This window comes from Melanaphis sacchari, unplaced genomic scaffold (genome assembly GCF_002803265.2).
Source record: "Melanaphis sacchari strain LSU unplaced genomic scaffold, SCAv2.0 Contig200_pilon_pilon, whole genome shotgun sequence".
In the NCBI taxonomy this organism is placed as follows: domain Eukaryota; kingdom Metazoa; phylum Arthropoda; class Insecta; order Hemiptera; family Aphididae; genus Melanaphis; species Melanaphis sacchari.
In genome coordinates, this window is record NW_020270981.1 from 1 (window position 1) to 12,385 (window position 12,385).

The 12,385-nt window shown below is 29.9% G+C and overlaps 1 protein-coding gene and 2 pseudogenes across 1 annotated transcript; all 3 read left to right on the top strand.

Annotated features, from left to right (window-relative positions):
* The first annotated feature begins 5,889 nt into the window (after nt 1-5,889).
* On the top strand, nt 5,890-6,402 carry LOC112593363 (52 kDa repressor of the inhibitor of the protein kinase-like). Its single transcript, XM_025337746.1, has 2 exons — nt 5,890-6,304; nt 6,380-6,402. Exons 1-2 carry the CDS (start codon nt 5,890-5,892, stop codon nt 6,400-6,402), a joined length of 438 nt encoding a protein of 145 aa, XP_025193531.1.
* Nucleotides 6,403-6,994: 592 nt separating this feature from the next.
* LOC112593361 lies at nt 6,995-7,714 on the top strand (annotated as a pseudogene).
* Nucleotides 7,715-7,870: 156 nt separating this feature from the next.
* LOC112593364 lies at nt 7,871-8,730 on the top strand (annotated as a pseudogene).
* The last annotated feature ends 3,655 nt before the right edge of the window (nt 8,731-12,385 follow it).

A 12,385-nucleotide genomic window follows, 5' to 3' on the forward strand; every position in this document is an offset into this window, starting at 1 on the left:
GAGTTCAGTGGATTAAAAGAATTGGCAATAGATATCATTCTAGTCCATCCAGCTCAGTAGACTCAGAACGTGCATTCAGACAGCTGGATTTATTTGTTCAAAAGTAGAAATGCATTGAACCAGAGAAGGTCAGACAATATTATTCTGTTCAAGAAATATTAAATACCTGGAAAAATTTGCTTAAATTTGTTAAAGCCAAAGGGATATAGTATTATTTGTTATATTAATTAGTAATTACCTATACAAGTAGTATTTGTTATGATTTATTATTTAACTATAACTTTATTATTTATTTCATTTTATATTTGTTAACAAAAATGGTTAGTGAAGGTTCATTTATGGTTATTGTTATTTGTTATTCATTATTTTTAAATTTGTTATAGGCTATAACTTATAGCTTATGCATTTTTTTATTTAATATACTACTATGTATTACAGACTGAAAATAAACTAACATGTGATAACTAAAAAAATCATGTTTTCACTTTCTAGGTAATATTATTTGTGTTATCGGGTATCGTTTTATTATATATATCGGTGATGATATCGGTTTATGGTGGTATTGGCTCATGTATTTTGTCAAAATGTTGTTTTAACATGTTCATATATTATCGGTTATTTTATATCAGCAGCATATATCGGAGTATCGGATATCGGTAATAGTGGTATCGGCCCATCCCAGTGTCAAAATAAGTTTGCGCCTCGGGTTTTTATCGCTCGGAGCTCACCCCGGTCTTTCGCCAGGAGGAAGTAACTTCACTGTTATATAAAAGGGCAAAGTGTCTTCGAGGTGAAATCCGAAAGAACTTATCAAACCCCGCAACACACGGAAAGATGGTGTCTCCACATCATAAGTCAAACAATTAAATGTTATTTTTGACATTTCTCGTCTACTACGAGAGAGTCAATATGTGTATTTGGAATAAAACTAAATTGTTTTAGCATAATTACTCTCAACATTGTGTTAATTTCTAATTTCTTGAAAAAAAATAAAAATTTAAGTAGACTTATAAACTTGTTCATACGTTGAAATTTTAACACAAATTACATACGCTTTACACCATTCATGATAAAATATGATAAAAATACATTTTCAGGTACTTATTAATAATATACGAACTACATAAAACAAATTTACATTCAAACGTTCGATAGCGTTTAATTGTGTAAAAAGTATAAAATTATATTTTTTTTAATATATACAGTAGTAATGTTAATATTATATACTTCACAGCCCATAGGTTGGGACCTACTGTATTAGTATATAATATATTATATATTAGTAATAAATAATTATTATTACAATGGCCAAACGGAAAAAGTGAAACTAACATGCTACGCACGAGGTTACAGTTAGAGTTTTCAATTCGAGTGACAGATTACAGATAGACATATCAACTACAGCCGATGAGAAGTCACGAAGTGTTTGGTCTCCATCCTCCTCGAAACCGCGCCGTCGCAATCATCATTCAACAGTCGTCGGCTCCGATTTCGTCGCTGTCACCGCAGTAATGAAAGTATTAAGATTGATAACGACGAATCGGGCGGTATATATTATGTTTTAATGGGTTGAACCCGATTGCGTACGATTTACCTTTTAGAGAACACGAGTGCGTATGTTTGCTGTATAACAGTGGAAACCCCTAAAACGACACGATTGTGTATGCAGCGTTGCCAAATTTATAAATATACATAAAGTTCACCATGTATACAAAATATATACATATATTTCAATGATCTGCAATATAAAAGTAATTTCAAAAATATATAAGAAATAATAAAAATCACATAAACTTATAAAAATTAATATTTTCCTTGATAAAAAGAGCACATTTTAGATAGATACATTATAATATTTTTGTCAATTTTATACTGATCATACATTTTAATTGACGCTTTAATCCGTTTTAAATCAGATGGAGCCATATTTATATTTATAATTTTCTCGTAAAATCTGATGTTCGATTTTCTCTATTGTATTTAAAATATGACTGTACTCACCCAACATTGATAATACTTTTGAACGGTTATTGTCAGATAATATACTGACATAAAATGTTTTATGTGTACATTACCATTTAACTTGCCTGTCTTTTCGTTTTTATAAAACGATATTTGTTTGTACCAACCATTGTCGAGTCTTTGCCTCGTTCTGAAGTACAGTTTCATTTTCCATCTTAAATTACACAATTATACTACACAAATACTACTCTCAAAACGTTCATCGGTCAACTAATAAAACCTATAGCGATTATAAGTAGTGTAAATTTTATTGAAAGATAATCACGATGATCATTTGATATTTCCAGTTTCGTCTATATGTGACTTTTGGCCAGCGTGACAATGTTGCAAAAAAATAACATACCTATGCAATCTTGTTATGAAAAAGATTGAAAGAGGTACCACCGGTAATCAACGTACGCAATCGTATTCTACCCATTTAGTTGCATACGAAAAATCCGTCTTAAAAGTACTTGAACATTTTTGGTTATTATAATATTATCATTACAAAATGCTACATGGGTAAATTACAAAAACATGTAAAAACTATAAAAAAACTACTATTTTTCAACTTAAGTGGTGAATATTAAACATTATAAATTATATAAATATACGATTTATATTTTACAACTATAGATTATTTAAAATAATGTTAAAATTTTATAATAGTGCAGATTGTATGAACCATGAATGTATAAATCTTCTTCTTCTTATAATATAAAACGAAGAATACTTAGCACACGGGCAGATAGGTTTAGTGTCTCGACCAATCGAAAAATTCCGTGTATACTTCTCCCCATCGTTATCTCCTGCCGTCGTCGTTATTATTATTGTTTTTATATACCGTTTTTTCCGCTTTTCGCCCGATTTTCCGGCCTTTAGAGACCTTGTTCCGTCGCGTTCTCGATGCTATACCCAAGAGCGGGTGTTTTTCGTCCTGTCCTTGTGCGTTTTCCGTTCGGATCCGGTCTTCGGCCGCGGCCGTATCCGTCGCCCGTTTTTTTCCGGTTTTTCTCTCCGTTCGAATCAGTTTTGCCTTTTTCGCGTCTTTGCGTTTTTCGATTGCGTGGAACGCGTCTTTCGCGAGCCGCGTGTCCCCGAATTCCGTTCGTGGCCGTCGCCGTCGCGTCCGGAATACGCGTACTCGCGGCGTGTTCTCCGGTCGGTTATCGTATCGTCACGTATAATCCTGTTTGTTTATTTACGATTTGATAAATTATTTATCCGTATTTTTTTTTTATTACGTCTCGACCCTCGGACGCCTCCGCGACCTCATCAGTACTGTTTCGATAGCGTACGAAATACGATTATGTGTATAAAAAGAAACACTCGTCGGGTTTAACAGAGTCTTATGTGTATTACAAAAACAGATCTCAAGAGTCTTGCTCCCGAGTCGTTTTAATACTTTTAATTGCATAGATTTGGGGCGGTATCGTGATATGTGTCCGTGATAATAAACTTTGTACATCATTAAGACATATAAAATTAAATAATGTAAATGAATACGTCAGAAATACTCTAGACGACAATAAATATGCGATTTACGGTTTCATGACACGTGAATCGTAAAAATTGTATTGGTTAAACACTTAAACGACGTGTAATATAGTATTCGTCGCATCTATAAATGTTATTTCAATTTAGTAGATCAATTATTTTTGATTCAGGAGAATGAAGAGTGTCACCTTGCGAACAAATTAAAAAAAGAGTCATATATTTTTCTTCAAGCAGAAGATGAAGGTAAAGTTAGCTATACAACTGTTAAGCTAATCTGTAGCAGATGTGTGACATTTTGCAAGTATAATTTAAGTCTTTAAGAATTTTTTGATGTAGATGAAACAGTTAGGTTTATAAAAATGTTCAATGCGGCATTTGATATTATGAATTCTGTTATCTGTAAAGACAATTTCCAAAAAGTGTTTGAATTTACAAAGTTAATGACTGATTACATAAGAGGACTAAAAATTAAAGACAATGACTTATTTGTACCTGTATTAGAGTCAAATAGAAAGACTGGTTTTCTAGGATTCATTGTATCTTTAAATTTTACCTTACACTTATACTCAACTTTCATTGATTCAGATATCTTAGACCACATTAGAATGTACAAAATAAGTCAAGATCATTTGGAGTAAGTTGTTTTTTGGTTCAGTAAGAGCAATGGGTAGTTACAACAATAATCCTTTAGCATGCCAATTTCAATCCGCATATAAAAAATTAGTAGTACAATCACATTATGTTGGTAAATTTAGCACTGTAAATTGCATTCCTTTGGAAAATATTGATATACTGTGTTATTCCAGTTCTGATCCAATTAAAACAATAAATAGTTCCACATATAACTATAATAAAGACGTTATTCTTCTGAAAAACATATTGAAGAGGTCGATTCATTTATAAATGATTATGATTATATTTGTAATCAAAGTTTGTATAATTTTTCTGATTTAACCCCCCCCCCCCCCCACGAAATAGAAGGTACAAAAAATAAATTATCTGATCTCCAAATTTATTACTAATAAAATTTCAAAAAAATTAAAATAAATTATTAGTTATTAAAAAATTACCCTTCTCCTGTTGTTTGTAAATCAATGTATACATTAAAATTTATGATAAGTATGACAGTATGTTATAATTTATTAATAACTGATCGACATTGGTGGCTGTCAAATCGATGATGTACGTAATGTAGACAGACGACGAGTGTAATTAATTACCGTCTACGGGAAATTTGCAATGACCCGTTTTATCTAAAATCTAGATAGTTTTAGAAATTGTATCCTACCATATATATACCTACCACACCGCTAGGAGCCAACAGACGTCAAACACGACATATCTCGTATTCTCGCTGTACTACTATTCACTAAAGTTTTGATTGACGACTGTCGTATTATACTCGTATTATATTATATTAAACGCAAATATTAAAAATGAGTTTAATTTTAAAGTTTTTTAAACCAGAAAATAAAAATGTTTCGAATGTTTCGATTGATGTAGATTCAGATAAATCGTCCGTAGGCAGCGCACCAATAAAAAGACGAAAACTCGAGATGTCACTATCTGACGCAAATCATAATGTGAGTTTTGACTTTTTGTTAACTATCTATATTCCATGTTATAAATAATTTTTAATAAATTAAAATTTATCTTTATTTTTTATATTATAAAATAAAACAAGCTGGGTATCAGTTATGTTTGAAATACAGACTCGTTTTTAACGTGATATACAATTGTAGCTTCCTCTTAAGACATTATTATATAATAATATATTATTTATTATTATAATATTGTATCATCGTTATTTGTTATATATTTTATTTATAGATTTTTTCGAATGATATTGCAAATTTTTGTCGTAAGCAATTGAATGACATTGAAAAATATGAAGTTCTTGTGCATAATTGGATATCTGATAAAGACTTCAAGTTTCCGACTTCTGGCAAACGAAATTTGTAATTTCAGCATTCTTGGTTACGTTCATTTGTGTGGTTGGTGTATTCTGTTGCAGAAGACGGAGCTTACTGCCGTTATTGTGTCTCATTTGGATCAAATTCTGTTGAAAAAGGGGGTCATAAGAACACAAATTTATTGGTTCAGACTGCGTTTCAAGATTGGAAGAAAGCACTTGATAAATTTAGAGAACACCAAAAAAAAAAAAAAAAATTTCATCTTGACGCCATGGTAGATGGACAAAATTTTAAGTAAAGTTGATTTACAAAAATCGGAAGCGTGATGTGATCAGCGAAATTGTTAAAGGCGAAAAATACAACAACTTGAAAACAGACAAAAGTTAATTCCGATCGTCCGAGCCGTTTTGCTGTGTGGCAGGCAAGGATTATTATCATTAAGAGGTCATCGAGAGATCAGAGCTCTTTATCATTGAAAATGCCAGTAGAAAACGACGGTAATTTTAAAGCGTTACTTCGTTATGCCCTAGATAGCGGTGATCAAGGTTTAGCCAATCATTTAAATACTGCGGGTGCTTATTCTACATATTTAAGCTTTCGCATTCAAAATGAAATAATTGATGCAGCAGGGACACTAATAAAGTCGAATATTGTGCAACGTGTAAACAAATCTGGATATTTTTCTGTCATTGATGACGATAGTACGGATGTGAGTGGTATCGAACAGTTTTCAATATGCGCTCGATTTGTCGATAAAACTGACGAATACAAAATTCGAGAAGACTTTTTGTGCTTTATTCCTGTTGAGGACGTTACCGGAAAGGAGCTTGCAAATACGTTGCTGATCACTATGGAGAACATTGGCATAAAGCTGGTCAATATGAGAAGGCAAGGTATGTTAATAATTATTAGGTTATAATTTTATACATATTAGGTTATGTTATATTTTTTTTTTATAAAATGTTTAGGCTATGACGGGTTAGGCCAATGAGTGGACAATTCAACGGCCGTGTTGCCAAAGTTCGAGAACTATATCCAGGAGCCATTTACGTCCACTATGCTAATCATAATTTGAATTTGGCCATTACACATGCGTGCAAAATATCGTCCATCCGAAATTCATTGGCACAATTACAGAGGTTGTAAATTTCTTTCGTCTATCTAATGAGGCAGGTCTAGTTTTAAAAGAAAAAATACAAGCATCTTGCCCAAGTGCGAAACAAATATATCTTAAATTCTGCGAAACGAGATGGGTTAAGCATTTGGACTCGCTCAGTTTGTTCAACGATGTATACGAACATATCTGCTTATCGTTAGAATATCTGGATGAAAATAATTTGAAAACCATCGGAGTCAAACCTCATGCCCTGCTCTCATCGATACAAACACCACAATTTATTATAGCTTTAACAGTAGTAAAGCCGATTTTCAGCATAATGAAAAATCTCAGTGTATTTTTACAAAAGGAAGATTGTGATCTTAGCTTATGCATTGATTATGCAAATAATGTTTATGATGAAATCAATGAGATGCGTTGTGATTCGGAGTTGAAATTTAAAAGCTTGTATGCAGTAGCAAAAGAAATGGTCGACAAAATGGATATTAATTTAGCACTTCCGCGGAATGTTGGAATACAGAATAATCGAGACAATTGCGAAGGCGGTCCAGAGGAATATTTCCGTCGGTCCATTTTTCTTCCTTTTTTGGACCAATTATTGATGCAGCTAAAAATAAGATTTCTTGAACACCAGGAACTACTGTCAAGAATTCAAAATATTCTTCCGACTAAGTGCTCTGAGCTGAATACAAAATAAATCAGTAAAACAGTAAATACTTTTACAAAAGAAGGGCCAAATAACATCAAGGGATCTACTGATGATTTTATAACTGAGACGACCATGTGGTACAGGTAACAAAATATTTAATTTTTTATACATAAAAATATTGTTTGTGATCTATATTAAAACATAAAATTCATTGTTGTTTCAGACATTGTTTAAATATGTCAAAAGATAAACGGTCTAAAACATTTATTGAGACTCTTAAAAATTGTAATTCTGCATTATATCCATCAATACGCACATTTTTCAGATTGGTGCAACTTTACCCGTTTCCATGACAACAAGCGAACGGTCTTTTTCTTGTCTTCGAAGATTGAAAACATATTTGCGCAACAAGACTGGTGAGGAGCGATTAAATGGGTTGATGCTATTAAACTTATATACAGAGACGTGGAACTGACTTATGAAGAGGTCATTGATATAATAGCAAAAAATCCGAGACGTATAGATCTTGTTTTATAATTTAAATTGAATTGACAAATTTTAATAATTAATTATTAATCTATGATATCGTTGGCTACACGGCAAAACCTCGTAAGTCAAAATTTGATGCACTGTACTTTTGTGCACATTTTGATATCACAATATCGATATTTTTCCCGGTACTTTAATAAGATAATGCATAAAAACAAAACTCGTAACTATAGTAGTAATAACAAAACATCGTAAGTCAATTGTAGATATTAAAATGAATCATGAATAGCATACTCCACATACACCATACATTTACATACGGTTTTGAGTTATGACATGCATTCTATTGTTTTAAATGTTTGAAATAATTAAAAACATTATTGTATTAAAAACGTTACCAGACAGTGAAATTCAATCACTTTTAAACAGTTTAAGTGATCCAGAAAATTTAGATACTAGTGCTGGGAATTCTTTGATTGATTTTGTTAGAGATGATGTTGTTAATATTGATACACTTTCTGTAGTTGAAGGTAAAGTATATTATATATTAAAAATAAGTGTTTTTTCATTTAATTACATTATTTTTTCTATACAATTATTATCATAGTTCTTAACTTTTAAATTATTAGAGTTGGAGACTGATAATATTGAACACAGTGAGGACTGTAATACTCAAATTAATCTACTTAATATAGAACCAGAAGTTATTAAATCCTATGTAGAAAAATATTGTGATATGGTTGAATTAAATAATTTACATACTGTTCAAGGTAAATGATAGTATTAAATGAATGTACACAATTAAATATAATATTTGTTATTATTCATAGTTAAATAATGATTTAAATTATAGAAATGGAAAAATATGATGATAGTGGTTTAACAGAACTTGTAGTAAAAGCAAAACGGAAACTTAAGTACGAAGAAAGGGATGAGCATGAATGGTAAAAAATAAAAACAAAATACTTAGAATGCAAGGTTAAGACTATAAAGGTCTGAAGAAAAATGAAATGGGGAAATTTTCATTTACAGAAAGTAGATCTGCAAGACAGTTAAATATGTGAATCTACTTAAAAAAAAAAAAAAAAATTCAAGTACTAAAAAATAATTTTTTATTAAAGATGAAGACCGACAACAATTGTTTTCCACATTTTGGAAAAGTATGACTTGGAGTGACAGGAGAACATAAGTGTCAGCTTTATGCCAATTACAGCCTACTACAGCTAACAAAACTGGTACGAATAGTTCTCGGCGCTCTAGTACTATAAAATATTTTTTTTAAATAAATAATGAGCCTTTGCAAGTCTGCAAAAAAATATTTCTGCAAACACTTGGTTTAAAAGAGTGGTTAGTGAGGAACTGAGTTTTAAATTCAGATTCAGGTACTGCAATAAATGTTAGTTTTGAATATGAAAAGAAAACAAAAAAAGTTAACAAAAACAATTATTAAAAATAAAGAAATGACATTTTTGACACAAAAATATCTTCGTTTAATGCCTACATTAAAAAAAAATGATATTGTAGTTAATAAAACTGATTTTTTTAAAGAATTTCATAGGAGAAATCTTGCTCTTTACTCGCCCAAAAAGGATTTGTGCGATGTATGTGAAGGCTATAAATATGGACACATAAGTCAAGAGATCATCATCAACAGAGAAAAAAGATGCCAGAAATTGCAAAGAACTTAGACAAACAAGTTGCTATGAAAAATCCTACTGAATATGTATCTCTAACGTTGGACGTACAAGCGGTTAAATTAGCTCCTTCTATTAGAGCATCATTAATGTACTATAAAACAAAACTTTGTGTCCATAACTTTACAGTTTTCAACCAAACTACAGCTAATGTATGCTGTTATTTATAGGATGAGACAAGTGGAGGATTGGAGGCTTCTATTATTGCTACCTTGGTGGTAGACTATTTAGATAACATTATTGAAAAGACACCTACTATTAACAATATATCAATCTATAGTGACGATTGTGGATTTCAAAATCGTAATACGACTGTATCAAATGCAATATTAAAATTTGCAATTGATCAAAAAGTGACAATTACCCAAAACTTTTTAGAAAAGAGCCATACACAGATGGAAGTGGACAGTGTCCATCACACAATTGAAATGAAATTAAAAAATAAGGAAATTTATTTGCCTACTGACTATAAATGTATGTAAATATGCTCGAAGTAAAAATCCATACAGAGTTAAATATTTGAATTTTAGTTGTTTCAATGATTATTCATCATTAAAATATTATACATCTTCAAGGCCTGGTTTTAAAAAAGGGGACCCTACAGTTACTGAAATAAGATGCCTAAAGTACAACTCAGACTCTACTATTCCATACAAACTAAATTATGATGACCAATGGGCAAATTTACCAAATAAGTACAGAAAAGAAATGTATGCACCTTCAACAGTTAAAATTAGTCTTACCTAAGCACACTTGGCAATTCTATGACACTTTACAGTACACCAAAAATAAAAAAAATAGAAATTTTTATTATTATTTAATAATATTATGTGTTTAATATCATTATTTAATGTTAATTATTTTTAAATTGTTAATGTTTCAATAATTAACTCAACATTGTTTTTATTATAATTATTATTTTATATATATATATATATATATATATATATTAGTTGCAAGAAGTTAACTATTAAATTTGTTTAAGAAAGTTTTTATGAGTTCAATAAAAAAATATTTTTATTTATGTTATTATTTTTCTCAATTTTAATAAAAGATTTTTAATGTTTTAACAATTCTATCAGTAGTTTTTTTATAATTTTATAACGTTTTGTACTTTTTATGATATTATATTGTAATATTGAATGATATGTCTGTGATTTTGTACAAATAAAAGAATTTTGACATTTCATAACAAACTTGTAAGTCAAATTTACTCAAAAATAAAACCTCGTAAGTAAATTTAATTAATTACAAGAACTCGTAAGTCAAATTTATTATAAATCAAAAACTCGTTAATCAGTTTTTAACACAATAATATCAAAATATTGATTTATTGATCTTTCAACAATGTGAAATGATTATAAAAGGTGATTAAAGTTATAACTTTTTATAATTTACAAATATTAATTATACGTGTCAGCATTATGTTCAAAAAACAGAAAACCATTTTGAAATTCTTTAATTGCTGTTAAAAGTAAAGCAGATGATAAAGGTGGCCTAAATTATCCCAGTGACGATGTTATTTTGATTTGTATGCAAAGTGAAAAATTATTAAAATCATTCAACTATCAAAATCGACCTATAAATACATTACATTTCCAAACTAAAGTTTTTCATCATTTTTACAACTCTAATATATTTATTTCATTAAAATCACACAGTCTAGAAAATAGTAGTCCATTAGCTGATCATTTAACACTATTAACAAAATCAATTTCATTTACTTATATTAAGTTTAAAGTCAAAAACTTAAACCCCATTTTTAAGAGTGTGGTATAATAAAATGATACTATTTAAAGGACAGTAAAATGTTATATTTGTATTCATTTTTTAATTAATTATGTTTTTATTTGTTATTTATTTTTTTTTTTTTTTTGTTATGGTTTTACCAAGACGGTTTTTTTTTAGTATTATAACAATGTATTTTTTTTTCAGTATTATAATCATGTTGTATTTGAAAAAATCAGACAATTTTTTTATTTTTTACTACATTAATGTTATAATGGGTACGTATCAGTTATTTATAATGCAATTAATTGTAAATATATAATATATAATCCATCTATATTAGGGTGGTCCCTATCTTATAGATGAAGACAATTTTTTTCAATTTTTGATTGGGTTACCATTAAAAATTGTTCAAAACTACAAAAAAAATGTATTTTGTAAAGTTTCATAGTAATTTTTCAACCCTAAGGTGTACGCCTCAAGAGGGTTGAACTTCAAAGAGGGTGATTTCCCTATTTTTGTAATTTTACTGTTTTAGCCTTAAATATTTATGATAGGCCAAAAATTATAAGTTTCAAATATTTTTTTTATTAAATTGTTAATTAATATAATTTATTACTTTTAGTTGAAACTGTGGAATTATGTTTTTCAAGTGATACATAAGAAAGTTTGCCTGAATATTGTGAGTTATGCCAAAACATACTAGGTATAACTATTATTATGGAAAGCTATGAAGAATCTTATGAAGTCGGCCCTTCAACTAATAAGCGAGAAAGAACAGTATTCATCAACGATAAACTTGTAACTGTTTTAGATAGATGCAAATTAAGTGACAAAGATACAACTTATATATTAATTGCCACGGCTCAGGCATTAGGTTATAATCTTGACAATTCAGTAATAAATTGTTCATCAATTCACCGAGTTCGTGAAAAAGTACGAAAACTGCGAGCAGAACATCTACGCTTAAGTTTTAATAACGATTTATTTAAAGAATCCGTTGTATATTAGGATGAAAAAATGTTACTTTCATTAACTGGTAAAGATTTAGTGGAAAGACTGCCAGTGCTAATTTCATGTGAAGGACGCGAGAAACTTCTAGGGGTTCCTAAGTTATCAGCTGGAACTGGAGAAGAACAGGCTGAAAACGTTTTTCAGTTATTAATAGATTGGGGGATTACTAACTCGATTGTCGCAGTTTGTTGTGACCAGGGCCGTAGCTAGAACAAATTTTCGGGGGGGGGGGGGGCTTAAATCAAATAATATTTTCATTTTAAGTAATTAAAAGAACACTTAT